This window comes from Eulemur rufifrons, chromosome 15, assembly GCF_041146395.1.
Source record: "Eulemur rufifrons isolate Redbay chromosome 15, OSU_ERuf_1, whole genome shotgun sequence".
NCBI lineage: Eukaryota > Metazoa > Chordata > Mammalia > Primates > Lemuridae > Eulemur > Eulemur rufifrons.
In genome coordinates, this window is record NC_090997.1 from 1,599,220 (window position 1) to 1,615,928 (window position 16,709).

Here is a 16,709-nt window from a genome sequence, read left to right on the forward strand (position 1 = left end):
TCACTCCATGGCCAGCTAGCTGTTCGCTGAGTGGCTAAAATGTGGGAGAGTGGGCCCAGGAAAAGTGCGTTGCCATGGCGCCCACTGCCATGGCGGGGGGCGGGGGGAACGGGAGGGGTGGCGTTGCTGAGGGGACAGCTGGTTTGGTGAGAAGACCGAGGTCCCTAAGCCAGGCTGGCTGCCAGAACGCTAGGGGCAGGGTCTGTGGGCGGGGCTGCTGGAGATAAAGGCTCGGAGGGCGAGGGGAGGGGCGGAAGTGACGTCGCGCGGGGTGGGTCCGGCCGCGCACAATGGGCCATGGAGTTCCCGTTCGATGTGGACGCGCTGCTCCCGGAGCGGATCACAGTGCTGGACCAGCACCTGCGGCCCCCGGCCCGCCGACCCGGAACCACAACGTCGGCTCGGTGACATCTCAAACCCGACCTATGGCCCTTCTCTCCTGGTGCCTCTCCAAACCTGGCCCAGGAACCACGCCCCCTTCTCACTGACTACTGGCCCGTTCGTTATGATGTCCTGGCTCGCCCTTTTGGTGACCTCTGACCCTAGACCTAGTGGGGTTGAGCAGTGCTTGGGTCTGAGCTGTCACCCCTTGGCCCAAAATGTGGTCCCAGCCAAAGGATGTGGTTGACCCAGCCTTCCTGCTTGCCACAATAACCTTAAGGCAGGAGGGGGTATACCACCTTGAAAGGTGTGACAGAAGTTTGGGTTCCAGAGGGATGGGGTGGGCAATCAGAGTGGAGGACTCCCAGGCAAAGGCAGAGGGCCTTAGTGTGGAACCTGGGTTGGAGTTGTGTCCCAGGTTCCCAGGAGTGACTGCCTGGGACCCTCTAATTCAGTGAGTATCTGACTCTTTCTCTCCTCTCTTTCTATAGTGTTGATCTGCAGCAGCAAATTATGACAATTGTAGATGAACTGGGCAAGGCATCTGCCAAGGTATTGGGGAGTCTTTAGATGAAGTAAAGTGGGGGACCTCTGTGGGGATGGTCAATAAGGGAGGCCTAGGTCCTTTGGAGGGACGTGCACAGTCTGTCTTCATCTTCCTGGCAGGCTCAGCATCTTTCCGCTCCCATCACCAGTGCATCGAGGATGCAGAGTAACCGCCATGTTATTTATGTGCTCAAAGACACTTCAGCCCGACCGTGAGTGCCAAATGCTCTTGCATCCCCTACTTAATTCCTTCCTCCCTCAGCCCTCCTCGCATCTTTGACTCTGCCTCTTCCAGATAGCTGCCACTAGCTTGTCCTTTATTTTCCCCATCTTACAGGGCTGGAAAAGGAGCCATTATTGGTTTCCTCAAAGTTGGATACAAGAAGCTCTTTGTACTGGTGAGTGTTACTGGAAGCTGGGAGTTCGTATGTGCTGGAGGTTAGGAGGCAGCAAAGATGCCTGGGTCCTAAAAGATAGTTATTGTTTACCTCTTAGGATGATCGTGAGGCTCATAATGAGGTTGAACCACTTTGCATCCTGGACTTTTACATCCATGAGTCTGTGCAACGCCATGGCCATGGGCGAGAACTCTTCCAGTATATGCTGCAGGTATCACTTGTCTCTTCACTGGTCCACCCAAAATAAGGAACAAAGGCTCTTTTGCTCTTAGCCCTTCAGAAGCCCGGGTTCCTGTTGTCATGCTCTCCCCATACTTCCTCCTACCCCGAGTCTCCTGTTCCCTGCAGAAGGAGCGAGTTGAACCACACCAACTGGCCATTGACCGACCATCACAGAAGCTGCTGAAATTCCTGAATAAGCACTACAACCTGGAGACCACAGTCCCACAGGTTAGAGGTTCCAAAGGGTAGATCTCAATTGTACATTCCTATTGAATTTATTTCTTATCTGGGGCAAAGAAGTGGCACCTTCAGAAAGTTCCTTATTCCTCATCACACAGGTTTCATTTTATACAACTAAGCTCTTTCTCTCATATTTCATCCTGCAGTCATTTCTCTCTCATCTATTTTGATTCTTTAGCATAGGTTGTCTCCTATACCTCATTTTCAACCAAAACACAGCTAGCTCATTTTTCACCTCCTTGCTTTCAACGCCATTACTCATTTAGTCAGTCAATATTTCTTTTCTTTTTTTTCTTTTTTTTTGAGGCAGAGTGTCACTCTGTTGCCCAGGCTAGAGTGCTGTGGCATCAGCCTCACTCACAGCAACCTCTAACTCCTGGGCTCAAGTGATCCTCCTATCTCAGCCTCCCGAGTAGCTGGGACTACAGGCATGCACCACCATGCCTGGCTAATTTTTTCTGTATATATTTTTAGTTGTCCAGATAATTTATTTCTATTTTTTAGTAGAGATGGGGTCTCGCTCTTGCCCAGGCTGGTCTTGAACTCCTGACCTTGAGCGATCTGCTTGCCTTGGCCTCCCATAGTCAATATTTCTTAAGGGTCCAGAATAATATACATTCCATGCCCTTAGGGAGCTTTGGTCTAATATGGGCAAAGTCATCTTGTTTATAAGTAAGTGTAGTAAAATGTTACTCATGCCGTCCTAATCATTCAGCGAATATTTATTGAGTGCTTGGCACTGTTCTAGGTACTAGGAATACTTTACTCAATAAAACAAACAAAAGTTCCTGCCTTTGTGGAGCTTATATTCTAGCTGGGGAGACAGACAAACACAATAAATGAAGTATGTACTTTGGTTAATAATAAACGCTCTGGAAAAATGGGATCAAGTGAAAAGGACTTAGGAGAGGCAAGGTGGGGACAGGCGTGTGTGAGATCGCAGGTTGAAATGAGATAGCCAGGGAAGGCCTCACTGACAGGTTGTCCTTTGAGCAATAACCGACAGGAAGTGAGAATAGGAGCCAAGCATTAATAATTTTTGGAGGGACAGCATCCTCGATTCAGAGAATGGCTAATGCAAAGGCCATGAGGTGGGAGTGTCCCTACAAGAGCGAACCGGCTGATGGGGCTGGAGCAGCATGAGTGAGGGGCAGTGTGGGAGATGAGATCAGAGAAGGTAACGGGGAAGGAAGGACATTTGGGGCCTTATAGGCTACTGAAGAGACTTTGGCTTTTACTCTAAGTGAAGAACAAGATCACTTTGGCTATGATCTTGTTTTTTTTCTAACAAGCTCAGTTTGGCTGCTGTGTTAAGAACAGGCAGTAGGGGAGCAAGGGTAGAAGCAAGTAGACTAGTTAGGAAGCAATAATCCTGATGAAAAATGGTGGCAGCTGAGACCAAAGTGGTAGCAGTAGAGATGGTAAGGAGTGGCCAGATTTTAAATATTTTGAAGGTAAAGCAAATAAGATGTCCTGGTAGATGGTATGTGGAGAAAGAGAGTTTAGAATGACCCCAAAGCCTGAGCAGCTGGAAGGATGAAGTTGCATTAACTGACATTGTGGTAGATGAGCTTTGGGGGAAATATTAGGAGTGCGTGTTAAGTATGTTAACTGGAGATGCCTGTGGTATGTCCAGGTTGAGGAGGCAGTTGGGCGCTTCCCTGGAGATCGGGGAGGGGTTTGCTGTGGAGAGTTTTCAGCACACATGTGGTATTTAAAGCAATGAGGCAGGATGAGATCACCAAAGGAAGAGTATAGAGAAGTGGCCCAGGGACTTGAGCCTTTGGGCCCTCTTTAAGAAATGAGGGAGTTCTTGCCTGCTGGTCCTGGGGGCAGTGGGGGCGGGGAGGGGAGCGAGAGAGGAGCGGAGGAACCAGTAAATGCGACCGAGGAGTCCCTAGTGACATAAATGAAAACCTAAAAGGTGACTTTGAAGGCCACTGAAGAAAGTGTTTCCAGGAGGAAGTAATGGTTTACTGGGTCAAATGCTGCTAATCGGTGAGCTAAGAAAGGTCTAGGAAGTGATCATTGGATTTAGCTGCCTTAGGCCACATGTGATCTTGACCAGCAGTTTCGGTGCAGCAGCGGGTGGACGCCTGGATGGGGTGGGTCTAGGAGAATGAGAAGCTCGGAACAGGAGAGAGCAAGAATAGGCCACTGTTTTAAAGGCTGCTTTAAGGGGAAAAGAAATAGAGCAAAAGCTAGAGGGTGAAGTAGATCAAGAGAGGGTTGATCCTTTTCAGAGAGAAGAACTAACAACATTAAGAATGATTCGGGAGAGAGAAAATTTGATATCAGAGAAAGTGGGGAGAATTGCTGAAGCAATGTTGTTGAGTGGGCAGGACAGGCTGAGATTTGGTTGGCAAGTTAGCCTTGGACAGGAGCACGGACGGTTAATCTGTTGAAACACGATTTGGCAGACGATTACAGAGGAAGCCTAAGGCTATGGTGGTGAGTGCTACCTTGGGCTGGAGTTGGGTAAGAAAGGCTCAACCTATGTTTAATCTTAAAAGGCGAGTATTTGTCAGGTGGACAAAGTGGGGTGGGCTGAAGTGTATTTCATATAGAGGAACCAGTATAAGCAAAGGCAGAGAGGCAGTAAACCACCTTTCCGGGCACTGCAAGCAGTGTGGTGTGGCTGGAGTGCTGGGCGCGTGCTTGTTGCGGGAGGAGGAGAGTGGGTTCGTAGACGTTACAGTAAGGTCAAGGCAAGAGATGGGCTGGGTCTTCCTCCCACAGTACGTTTTTCCATTAAGAAGTAGCAGAGGCCGGGCGCGGTGGCTCACGCCTGTAATCCTAGCACTGTGGGAGGCTGAGGCGGGTGGATCGCTCAAGGTCAGAAGTTCGAGACCAGCCTGACCAACAGCGAGACCCCGTCTCTACTAAAAATAGAAAGAAATTATCTGGCCAACTAAAATATATATAGAAAAAATTAGCCGGGCATGGTGGCACATGCCTGTAGTCCCAGCTACTTGGGAGGCTGAGGCAGTAGGATTGCTTAAGCCCAGGAGTTTGAGGTTGCTGTGAGCTAGGCTGATGCCACGGCACTCACTGTAGCCTGGGCAACAAAGCGAGACTCTGTCTGAAAAAAAAAAAAAAAAAAAGTAGCAGAGAGCAGTAGAAGGCACACGGTATTTAACATCAAACACATTACCCAGTTAACGTGTAAGACCAGAGCAGTGTAGGGTGTAAATAAGAACAAATGATGTTTCATGAGCTCTGTGTGGTTTCATGAGCTCTGTGTGGTTTCATGAACTCTTTGACGTTTCATGAGCTCTATTGGGTTCCTTGAGCTCTGTGTGGTATATATGCATCATCTCAGTGGATCTTTGCACATCTCTTTGAGGTAGGTACTACTGTTAACCCTGTTTTTGGCTTATGAAAACCAGTGACTTGACCAAGTTCAGGCAGCTAATAAGTGGTGGAGTCTGGATTTGAACCCATAGCCTACACTGTATTCCTGGCTGAAACACCACAGCAAGAATCAAGTCTGGAGCACTGTGGCTCAGCACTTTCGAGGCCGAGGCAGGAGGATCACTTGAGGCCCGGAGTTCAAGACCAGCCTGGGTGACATAGCAAGACCCTGTCTCTACAAAAAATTTAAAAATTAACCAGGCATAGTGGCTCACTATGCTACTTGGGAGGCTGAGGCAGGAGGATCACTTGAGCCCAGGAATTCAAGGCTGCAGTGAGCTATGATTGTGCCACTGCACCCCAGCCTGGGCAACAGAGCAAGACCCTGTCTCATAAATAAATAAATAAGTAAATATTGTGAAGGCCAAATTGAATGTGATAATATAATAGATTAACTCTAAAATTAATAGTTACTAGTTGTCAAAGTAGTATCCTGGACTCTAGCATCTCTCCCCTTGACTAGCCCCACCCATTTGAACCCTGCTGAATTAATTTTTCTCAGTATTTGTATACTTAAACTGTTAGCTTTGCTAATATGTTCTGTTTTGATCATTTTGGATGTCTCATCTTTTCCTGAAATTTTGTTTACCATGACTCCATTAGCCTGCGTCCTAGGAGACCTTAAAAGCCGGGTCTGGGTTTTTTGTTTTTATTTTTGTTTTTTGAGATAAAATTCACCATTTTAACTACCAAAAACATCCCCTCTTACTCATTAAGCAGTCATCTGTGTTTCCCTTCCTCCAGCCTCGCAAACACTGATCTGTCTATATGGATTTGCTTATTTTATTTTAATTTTTTGAGACAGAGTCGTGCTCTGTCGCCCTGGGTAGAGTGCAGTTGGCATCATTGTCATCATAGCTCACAGCAACCTCAAACTCCTGAGCTCAAGTGATCCTCCTGCCTCAGCCTCCTAAGTAGCTGGGACTAGAGGTGCAAGCCACAATGCCTAGTTAAGTTTTCAATTTTTAGTAGAGATATGGGGTCTCACTCTTGCTCAGGCTGGTCTCAAACTCCTGAACTCAAGCAATCCTCCCACCTCAGCCTCTCAGAGTGCTAGGATTACAGGCGTGAGCCACTGCACCTGGCTGAATTTGCTTATTTTAGATAATTCATATACATGAAATCATAGAACATGTGGCTTTTTGTTGTCTCTGGCTTCTTTCACTTAGCATATGTTTTTAGGGTTTATCCATGTTGTGGTATATATATCAATACTTCATCCCCTTTTATGGCTGAATAGTATTCCATTTAATGGATATACTACATTGTATTCATCCATTTATAATAACATATTTTTACTGTGGCTTTTCTTTTTTTTTTTTTTTGAGACAGAGTCTCACTCTGTTGCCCAGGCTAGAGTGAGTGCCGTGGCGTCAGCCTAGCTCACAGCAACCTCAAACTCCTGGGCTCAAGCGATCCTCCTGTCTCAGCCTCCCGAGTAGCTGGGACTACAGGCATGCACCACCATGCCCGGCTAATTTTTTTCTGTATATATTTTTAGCTGTCCATATAATTTCTTTCTATTTTTAGTAGAGATGGGGTCTCGCTCTTGCTCAGGCTGGTCTCGAACTCCTGAGCTCAAACGATCCTCCCGCCTCAGCCTCCCAGAGAGCTAGGATTACAGGCGTGAGCCACCGCGCCCGGCCTACTGTGGCTTTTCTATGTTTAGATACACAACACTTGTCATTGTGGTACAGCTGCCTACTGTACTCAGTGCAGTGACGTGCTGTGTAGGCTTGTAGCCGAGGAGCAATAGGCTGAAACCATATAGCCAAGGCGTGTAGCAGGCCATACCATCTAGCTTTGTGTGCGTTCGCTCTAGGATGTTCCCGCAATGCCAAAATCGCCTAACACCGCATTTCTAGAACATATCCCCGTCATTAAGTGATGCAGGATTGTATTTTGTTTCATCTTCTAGGTGAACAACTTTGTGATCTTTGAAGGCTTCTTTGCCCATCAACATCGTAAGTTCTCTTACCTTGCGCTGATGGTGTAGTTGAAGTGAGGGGAAGGAAAGAGGTGGACTTTTGGTCCCACTGGCCCCTCACTGAGGGGCGCCACCGCTTCCTTCCTCACAGGGCCCCCTGCTCCCTCTCTGAGGGCAACTCGACACTCCCGTGCTGCCGCGGCCGGTCCCACGCCCGCCGGTAAAGCCGCCTGGAAGGGTGCAGCGCAGCGCAGTGCCCGCTAGCTGCTCTAGAGGCCACAGCAGTGCAGGGCCACCAGTGAATTTTGGAAAATTCTAAGGCAACACAAGTCTCCAGCAGTCGTACTTGTTTGCCTTTGCCCTCATGGGAGCTCGGTGAATTTTACACTTGGCAAGACTTTCAATAAGCGCGCTCGTCAGGGCCCGTGTGACAGCTGAGGCCAGCGGAGCCTCTTGCTAGTTCGGCTCCATCCAAGTAGGCCAGAGTCACGTTCCCTTTTAATTCCTGACTTTTCTGTCAACCACTGAGGGACAGGCAAGTACAGGCAGCCCTTCCATTTCCATGTCATAGGAGAGTGACCTGAGCAGCCCAAAGTTTAAATATTAGGTTTAGAAGATAACGCTTGAAATTTATAAAACTTCCAACAAAATGATGAACTTGATTGGGAGAAACCAAACCTAGAAGGCACTAAAATGCTGCTCAGGTCCCCATCTCAGACTCTCACACCCACACACACACACACACACACACACTCACCCCCACCCCCAGTCTGAGCCCCACTCTTCCTCTTCCTCTTCCTCACTGCAGTCACCTCACGAAGGTGGAGCGGCACATCCTCCTGCTGGCCGTGCGGTGTTCGCTGGCACAGAGCCCCCTCCTGAGCTGGCTTTCTGGCTAGCGTCCACCTTCCCTGTGGCTAGGAAACGGAGTCATGCACCTCCACCCAAAGAACAGTCTGTCCCAGTTAGGGGCATCACCATGTCAGGCTCGGAGAGGACTCCCGTTGGTTTCAAAGGCCCGCGGGGCGCCTTCGGTGCTGAGCAGTCTCTCTCTCTCTCTGTCTCCTCTCCTCTCTCTCCTCTCTCTCTCTCTCTCTCTCTCTCTCATGCACCCGTGAGGGAGAAGCTCTGGCGAGGGAAAGAGGGAGAGCAAGTGGAGAAGCGAGGACAGGGAGGCTGAGCTTGGGACAGTACGCCAGCCTCCCGTTTGCTCTGGTAGCCCTTTTTCAGATGTCCACATTCTCTCCTCACCCTTTTTTTTTTTTTTTAACTTAATCAAACTTCAGTCTCTTCCCGTCTTTGCAGAGGAAGGAGAGGTTCTGCCCCACCACAACCTCCCCTGACCTCTCCAGAGCAATTCCTGCTTAACCAAGGGCTTTGTCCATCTCATCTAGAGGAACCCGGGGTCCTCGCTGGCCCGGCTGGGACCATTGCACGGCCCCAGAACCCCAGGGGGGCCTGACAGCACGCACCGACAGTAAGACCTCGCGCCCCCTGGCTGCCTTCTCCTGCGTTCCCAGGCCCCAGAGTCTCCCCTTGGATCTCTCTCCCTTAACTGTGTTTGGCCTGCTCCTTCTGGCTCTCCTCGAAAGTGCTCCGGCATCCCCCCAAGTCCCCTTTTGGTGTGCTGGTGCTGCCATGCGCTGCTTTGACCATGGCAGGAACTGTGGCGTCAGGGAGCAGAGGTTTGGGGTTGTGGGGGTAGCGGCTGGGAGGAGGGGTGCAGAGTGCGTCTCCTAATGCTTGCCTTGCCTGCGTCCCCTCCCCCACTAGCTCCACCAAGGAAGCTGCCACCCAAGAGAGCAGAGGGAGACATCAAGCCATACTCCTCTAGCGACCGAGAATGTAAGAGGGGCTGGGGTAGGGTGAATGGGCCTGGGGGACCTTAACTCAAGGGGAGAGAATGCTTGGGGGGATGCAGGGTAAGGGTTCCTTCTCTCCAAAGGCTTTCTCTTTTTGCTACCCTAATCTTTGCTGTCATGACTCTCTCTCTTCTTTCCCTCTCCATTTTCTTCTCTGTCTTGCTCTTCATTCTCTCTCCCCAGTTCTGAAAGTAGCTGTGGAGCCTCCCTGGCCCCTAAATAGAGCCCCTCGCCGTGCCACGCCTCCAGCTCACCCACCCCCTCGCTCCAGCAGCCTGGGAAACTCACCAGAACGGGGTCCCCTCCGCCCCTTCGTGCCAGAGCAGGAGCTGCTGCGTTCCCTGCGCCTCTGCCCCCCGCACCCCACCGCCCGTCTTCTGCTGGCTGCTGACCCTGGGGGCAGCCCAGCCCAACGTCGCCGCACCAGGTAATAGGAGTTGGGGGGTTAGGGAGCCTCAGGAGTGTCAGAGAGGATGTTAGAAATGGCAAAGGGCAATTTGAATCCATCAGAGATGTGGAACAGTAAGATAGGGGGATTGAGGAGTCCTGAAACCTTTCAAGAAAAATATTCATGGATGTGATCTGGAAAAAAATTACAGCGAAGGAGCAGAACAAGACTTTATATGGAGCCTAGGGACCCTAGTTTTAATGTGAGATTTGAGTGGAAGGGCAGGAAGAACACAGCGATCCACTGGGAAGGGGGAACTGAGCCTTCTGAGATGCGGGAGATCTTGGCTTAACATTTGCTAGGGGCATGTCTCTGACACAGCTTGGGGAGCCACTGGCCCCGCGTCCGTGCCTTGTGAGCCAAGAGCCCATCTCAGCAGCAGGAAATGGGCATCTCCTTTCTTTCTTTCCCTGGCTTTCTCCTCACCTCTGACTTCTCTGTTTTTCTCTCTCCCCCATTTTCCCTCTCCCTTCCTCCCACCCATAACATCCTTCCACAGCTCCCTCCCCCGCTCTGATGAGAGTCGATACTGACAGCCGCCCTCCCGCCTCCCCAGGAGAGCCCCTCCCTGAGAACCTCAGACCCCTTCTTCTATTGCATCCTCTAGGACCCAGTGGAAGCTAACAGAGCCCACAGGATTCCCTCTTCCCCCTTTTTTGGACAACTGGGTTGTCAGGGTCCCAAATGGCCTAACACTTTGTAGCTTTTCTTACCACGGAAATCACCCTTTCTCGCGTAACTTGGGCTCCGAATACTCTCCTCACAGACAGCCTGATCTGTTGCCAGCCCCCTTGGTTGGGTGGCTCATGCTCATTTTCTAGAGAAGCACTCTTGCTTGCTGTCACTCTAGAATACCATGGAAGGTCCAAGGGCTTCCTCTGCGAGGGAAACCTTTTAAGGAATCTCACCCATGGAATAAACCCCATATTTCCCCACTGTAGTGTCTGTTGGTGGCTCTAATGCTGCTTCGTGCTGCCTGCCACACTTGCCGTTTGGGCCTGCTAATGCCACCCAACGAGTGGGCTCTGCTTCAGAGAAGTCAAGTAGGACAGGGACTTACCATCCCCCCAAAGGGATCCACTCAACATTGCCAGACTCTTAATTTCCACGTGTTTTGTGTGCCAGGGAACCCCAAATCGATGTTGCTTTGGGGTCTCTAAAGGAGACTGGCTATACCACCACTTCCTCCAGATCCACAGGCTCTGAGGGAGTTTGTTTTTTGGCAGTAGATCCCAGCAAGCACCCTAGGATCACTCTTAGCCATTTTTCAGAAAATAAGCCAAGGATCTATTAGATCCTGGAATCCCCTCTCACACCCATCCTTCCCTGGAAGCTAGATGCTAATATATTTGTGTCTTTTGAAACTGTCTTGAGATGAGAGACCATGCTTCCTCTGGCCTTCCTCTGTAGCAAGAACCTCCTTCCCTGCTCCGTGCCCAGGGTATAAGTAGATCCTCCCCTCCCTACCCTCTGAATGTGTGGTAGATCAGGTACCCTCGCTGTGTTCCCTCAAATCCTTGGGAGCCGGATCTCCCCTCCCCCCACTCACTCCTCCTTTTTCTTCTTCCACTCAGTGTTGTCTGAATAAAGTGTGAATTCTTTTGCATTTTCTAAATTGACATTTTCAATGAAAAAAAAAAAAAAAGAACCACACACAAGAAAACAAACTTAATGTGTCAGCCTCGTTTGTGCATTACCCTGTATTTTCCTGGGATCTCGGGACTTCTATCCCTCTCATCTTCTTCACTTCTGAGGTCTGCACATCTTTTACCAAGGAGCCTCAGAGCTCCCTTTCCAGGATCTGGTTTCTGCCCACATCCATCTTCATTGCTGGTTCTTCTGTGGAGTCTTGTAGTCCTCTCATGTAGTTGCCGGATCCCTCTGTGTAGGCTTCTCTACGTACTCCCCAGGCCCTCCAGGAACCTCCAGTTCTCCCTAGTGACTTCTACCCTTTACCCTAGGCCAGCCCTTTCTGAGATGTCAAGACTTACCAACATCTCTGGATTCCTCTTCCCAGTCTGTGATTGCCTGGCGTGTGCCTCCCTTCGCCCTTGGATCTCTCTCCCTTACCTCCACTGAGAGTCCAACACCGTCTGTCACCCTATTCCCGAGGCTACTTTCCTTTTCCTCCTAAACTTGGCCTTTTAACTCATTTCCCTCTGGTCTGAGATATGTTATACTTGAGGTAACCATGTTTTCTGAGCGAAATATCAGGGCACCTGGTCCTACAAATTCCTTTTTGCCTATATGTGAGTCTGTTCTTATGATTTGGATCACATTTAACCATACATTTAACACCTTACCTCAGCCAAAAATAAAGCAACAAATCAGGACTGCTCCAGAAAATCTTGGGGTATATAATGAGCTCCCCCTCTTTTTTGGGAGCTCAGCTTAGATTAGAACCCCTTAGGAATGATAATTGTCCCCTTCTCTCTGTTCCTGTCCTGTTCCTCTCCTCTGATTCCTCCATACCCACCCATCTTTCATCCTGTAGCCTCTTCCCCATCATCTCCCATTTCTTCTACAGGGGGACTCCCCCAGGGCTGGTGGCCCAAAGCTGCTGCTACAGCCGCCATGGGGGGTTGAATTCCTCACCCCCCAGTGCAGGTAAGTATTCGTTCCTCCTTACCCTGAAATCAGGTAGGCCACAGTCACTATCTCCTCCAGCCCTCCCACGCACATGCCTGGTATTTCTGTAGGCAACCAGGATTGGAAGCAGGGGGAACAGGAAACGGAGAATAGGTGAGGTCTAAACCCCTCCCTTAACAGCCTCCCACCACCTTGACTCCTTTCCTAACATCAGTCTCAGCCACTTCCTCCTCCTAAATCTTACTCTATGACCTGGACACCAGCTCCTCCCATAAATCCTTCTACCTAACATTCTGCGAGCCTCTTTCCCCAAAGGGTCAGCTCTGGTACTTCCTTTTGGCATTCTCTGAGGGGTTTTAGATTTGGGTATAGCACCCATCATGTGTCCTCTACATTAAAACTTGGCATCTAAGACTTTGAAGAGTCTGCCATCTTAATTCCCACTTTAGTGCCCTGTAACCCACTGTCCATCTCCCCACTTACCAGGTCTGCCAGTGCGGAGCAGGTCATGTCGCAGGATGGGTCTAGGGAGGAGCCCACGTGCACAGTTCCTCCACAGGCCCAGGCCCCACCAGCCCAGTCCTGGACAGTGGGTGGGGACATGTTCAACGCCAGGTTCATTCGAAACCTGCACGAACGTCGCAGCACCAGGCCTTGGTGACCACAACCCCTTCTCACACCTTCAAAGTCAGTATTATTTCTCCCCCACTACAGGAAAGTGCCAAAGTCCAACCCTCATAATGGATGGGTTCATTCATTCATTCATTCAACAGGCTTTCTTATCAGCTCCAAGTCATTTGTATCTTTTAGCCAGAGCAATAAAAGTATTTATTTTTATCACGAAAGCTATTGAAAAGTTCGACTGTCATTATTTCAATGCCACCCACCCCTCACTCTCGGTGCACCCGGTTAAGCTCCATCTTCGCTCAGCTTTTTGCGGAAATGCCTCAGGTGAGAGTGCAGCGTTCAGGGTGCTAAATTACTGCGCAAGCGCTCTGAGGCAGCCTCCGCTCCGGTGAGCGCAGGCGCATTACGCCCGACCGAGGCCTCAGCAGGCTCCTGGAGCCCACAGTGCGCAGGCGCGCAACATCTCCGTTTTCCTCCCCTCAGTCCCTTATCCCCCCCTCCTTTCCCCTTCACGAAGCCGGCTCCGGGGCGCTCTCACCCCTGTGAGGAGGCCGGACTCCGAAGACGTTCTCTCCACTCCCGGAAGATCATGTACCAGCCCAGCCGGGGGGCGGCCCGGCGTCTCGGCCCCTGCCTCCGGGCCTACCAGGCTCGACCCCAGGTGAGCGCAGACCAGAAGCGGGAGGGGAGGAGAGGGGGCGGGGAGAGACCCTCCTCAGAGCCGGCGCGTGGGGCGGAGCGCGCGCCGGCTTCCGCGCAGGCGCAGTGGCACCTCACCGCCGCTTCCCACCTGTGCCTCGGGGCGCGTGGACTGGCAAGGGGTCGGCGGGGGCGGGAAGGCGGCGCTGCCCGGCCCGGCGCGCGGTTCTCCCAGGCCTGAGGGCGGGCAGGCGGGGTCGAGGCCGGGGCCGCCGGGCGCGTCCGCGTTGCACCCTGGTCTCCGGGGTTACCTGTGCCTGGAGGTGATTTGAAGGGCAGGAACGGAGAGGTTCGCAGCCCGGCCGCGGCGTTGCCCCGGAGTTCCCCGGCCTAGACCAGACCCACCGGCCGGGCTCCGCAGCCCGCGCATCCTGCACCGGGAGAGCGGTCCTGGCAGGAAGGCCGGCCCGAGTGGACCCGGTTCGGGCCCCTGCGCCAGGGCTGGCCAGATGGCCACGCCCCCAGCGGAGATGGCGCCCCTGGGACACCGTCGGGGACCGAGGTACCCGAGCGGCCCGCCAGCCCTCCCCAGAGTGAGACCCCCCCGGGGGTTTCTTGGGAGTGGAGGGATCGGGTCAGGCCTGACGTTCGGTGGAGAATGAGGTCCAACCTTTAACAGTGTCCTGGGGTTGTGCCTGTCACTAGAGGAGCCCGAAATGATGATAGCTTCCATTGATGTGCCACTTTACAGGTCGCTACGTTTTATTTGCATTCATTGCCTCATACAGCCGTCATTTATAGGAAACTGAGGCATAGGGAATGAGAGTGCCTAAGGTTACAGGACAGAATTGGAACTCGAATTCCCAGCTTCAACTGGATATTCTTTTCTCTGTACATTTGCCTCACACTTAATTGTGATTATAGGTCACATTTGGCCCACAGTAAGGCCGGTTATTCATTAATCAAATATGCATTCTTATATGATTTTTGCTGTAAGAGAGGTGAAACTGCCCCCAGTGTTGGAATTGTAAACAAATGTAAGAGTGTTTGCTAGTGTTTGGGGGAGGTACTGGTACCTGTGTCAGGTATAACTGTTTCCTCCTGTTTTCAGGAGAGATGGAGGTGAATATATTCCTTTTTCCCTCTAGTAATTCTCTCTCTCCTGTCAGGAGTAGGTGGGATTGGGGGCCTGTTGATGAGCATCCAAGGGATGGAGGGTCATTAGGCATCTGGAGTCTTATCTTTTTCCCTTTTCTCCCTCTGTAGGACCAGGTTTCTCCACGGACTCTACCATTCCCGCCCCTTTGGCCTCACTCCACGACAGCCACTTCCCCATCTTCTCCTCTTCTCTGGTCTCCCCCACCCCTGTGCCCTCCCAGCCTGCGACTTCCCCCGGCTCCCCCACTACCTCTCCCTCAGGTCCAGGCCCTCAGCTCACCATGGGTGGTTCTCCCTCCAGGAAAGGGGGAGGATGGACCAGGACCTGAGTTGCACAGTGGCTGCCTGGATGGGCTTAGGAGCCTTTTTGAGGGACCTCCCTGCCCCTATCCTGGGGCTTTGATACCTTTCCAAGCCCCTGGAACTGCCCACCCTTCCCCTGCCGCCCCATCAGGAGATCCTAGTATGGAGGAACACCTGGCTGTCATGTATGAGAGACTGAGACAAGAAGTAAGTCATTACGAAAGTGGCCTTTGTCTGCAGTGGAAAAGGAATGTGGGTAATCCTTAGAGATAGGGGCGTAGTCAACTGGATTCTTTTTTAGAACCTTGAGACAGGCACAGAAATGTGCTATAAACATTTTCCTCAGGAAATAATACTCCTCAGTTTGGCTTAAGGGAGGTTCAACATGGGATATTTTGACTTTTAACTCAGAAGGGGGTAAGGAGGCCTTAAAAATAGAAAATTGAGAAATAGGATCTTTTTTCCCCCACTGAGTTGATGCCTTCTTCTTCCACCTAGCTTCCCAACCTCTTCCTTCACTCCCACGACTACACTCTCTATTCCTTGGACGTGGAATTCATCAATGAGATCTTGAACATGCGTACCAAGTGAGAGTTGGGGCATGGGTAGGGCCTTGGGGAGAAAAGGGCCCAGTGCTATACACTTGACCTGGAGAAGGTCCCAGGCTGCTTCTCACAACTGTTCCTCGTTCCTTGGACAGAAGCCAGTTTGGTTTTCTGATTCTGCCGTCATGAGATTTCTTTCCCATCCCTTGTTCGCAGGGGCCGGACATGGTACATTCTGTCGCTGACCCTCTGCCGTTTCCTGGCCTGGAACTATTTTGCACAACTTCGTTTGGAGGTTCTACAGCTGACCCGTCACCCCGAGAACTGGACCCTGCAAGCCCGCTGGCGGCTCGTAGGGCTGCCCATCCACATGCTCTTTCTGCGTTTCTACAGGCGTGACAAAGATGAGCTTTACCGGTAAGAAAGAATTGAGAAGTGCCTGACAACAGGGATCTTGTTTTAATGTAATTTACATTAATATTACAAAAATAATAGGGACATTGAGTATATTAGGAAACCTCTGATCTTCAGTTTCTACATATACAGTACCTGGCACATGGTAGGTACTCAACAAATGAAAATTCCTGTCTCATAAGTTGAGCCTGACAACCTGGTAAATTTTTGCCTGGGAGTAGCATCCTAAGAAATTGTTAGGCTTGGCCTCAAACATCCTATGTAAGGATTTAAACCAGCAGTTCCCAAACTTTGCTGCACAGTGGAATCATCTAAGGATCTTTAAAAAATATTGGTGCCTGACATTCTGACTTAATTGTGACAAGGCACAACCTGAACATTGAAATTTTTAAAAGCTCCCCAGGTGATCTAATATGTAGCAAAGTTTAGGAACTATTAGTTTAAACAAAAGTTTGAATTAAGCTTTGGGACCAGTCACCTTTTCCCTCAGTAAGCCTCTCCCTTCCCCAGGACCTATGATGCCTACTCTACCTTCTACCTGAATTCCAGTGGCCTCATTTGTCGCCATCGCCTGGACAAAGTGAGTCTTAAGTAGGGCTGGGTGGGGTGAAGGGTAGAACATCTGTATGCTCCCCCTCAACTGGCATTAACCTTTCTCCCTGCAGCTGATGCCTTCGCACTCACCTCCAACGCCTGTGAAGAAGCTGCTAGTGGGAGCCTTGGTGGCCCTGGGGCTGTCAGAGCCAGAACCCAACTTAAATCTGTGTTCCAAGGCCTAATCTTTGGCCTTGGAGTGGAGGTGGCACTGAAGACTTTGCTACGCACAAGAGAAGGAGGTGGAGGCGGCCAAGAATCTCAGGAGCCCACTTCCTCTCCTCTTCTCTCTCCTTCCTTCCTTCCTTTCCATCTCATGCTGTGTAAAGCTGCTGTGTAATTTAACTTGTAAATAATAAAGTTTATGTGACTATATGAGACAGAATTTCATATGTCACTTTC

General features: G+C 50.8%; 2 protein-coding genes across 5 annotated transcripts; both read left to right on the plus strand.

Moving 5' to 3' along the window:
- The first annotated feature begins 285 nt into the window (after positions 1 to 285).
- Positions 286 to 12,868, plus strand: ATAT1 (alpha tubulin acetyltransferase 1). 4 transcript variants are annotated; one of them, XM_069489144.1, is made up of 13 exons: positions 286 to 404; positions 873 to 933; positions 1,048 to 1,139; positions 1,265 to 1,325; positions 1,423 to 1,536; positions 1,674 to 1,775; positions 7,120 to 7,165; positions 7,280 to 7,348; positions 8,902 to 8,973; positions 9,174 to 9,417; positions 11,966 to 12,045; positions 12,138 to 12,180; positions 12,514 to 12,868. In XM_069489144.1, exons 1-13 carry the CDS (start codon positions 298 to 300, stop codon positions 12,686 to 12,688), a joined length of 1,266 nt encoding a protein of 421 aa, XP_069345245.1. In that variant the 5' UTR covers positions 286 to 297; the 3' UTR covers positions 12,689 to 12,868. The 4 variants fall into 4 exon arrangements, with proteins under 4 accessions (XP_069345245.1, XP_069345246.1, XP_069345247.1 ...); XM_069489145.1 differs by lacking the exons at positions 11,966 to 12,045; positions 12,138 to 12,180; positions 12,514 to 12,868 and adding an exon at positions 9,938 to 10,192 and having other exon boundaries at positions 298 to 404; XM_069489146.1 differs by lacking the exons at positions 7,280 to 7,348; positions 11,966 to 12,045; positions 12,138 to 12,180; positions 12,514 to 12,868 and adding an exon at positions 9,938 to 10,192 and having other exon boundaries at positions 298 to 404.
- Positions 12,869 to 13,092: 224 nt separating this feature from the next.
- C15H6orf136 (chromosome 15 C6orf136 homolog) lies at positions 13,093 to 16,673 on the plus strand. The gene is given in 9 exon segments (XM_069488983.1): positions 13,093 to 13,426; positions 13,428 to 13,478; positions 13,480 to 13,560; positions 13,562 to 13,855; positions 14,560 to 14,961; positions 15,253 to 15,341; positions 15,516 to 15,716; positions 16,224 to 16,293; positions 16,379 to 16,673. Coding segments are annotated over 9 exon segments (1,485 nt in total). The 5' UTR covers positions 13,093 to 13,243; the 3' UTR covers positions 16,493 to 16,673.
- The last annotated feature ends 36 nt before the right edge of the window (positions 16,674 to 16,709 follow it).

Coding starts and splice junctions, on each gene's coding strand:
- ATAT1 (XM_069489144.1), top strand. CDS start 298: ATGGAGTTCCCGTTCGATGTGGACGCGCTGCTCCCGGAGCGGATCACA. Junction 7,349..8,901: donor GGCCGGTCCCACGCCCGCCG/GTAAAGCCGCCT, acceptor CTCCCCCACTAG/CTCCACCAAGGAAGCTGCCA. Junction 12,181..12,513: donor GAACAGGAAACGGAGAATAG/GTGAGGTCTAAA, acceptor CCCACTTACCAG/GTCTGCCAGTGCGGAGCAGG.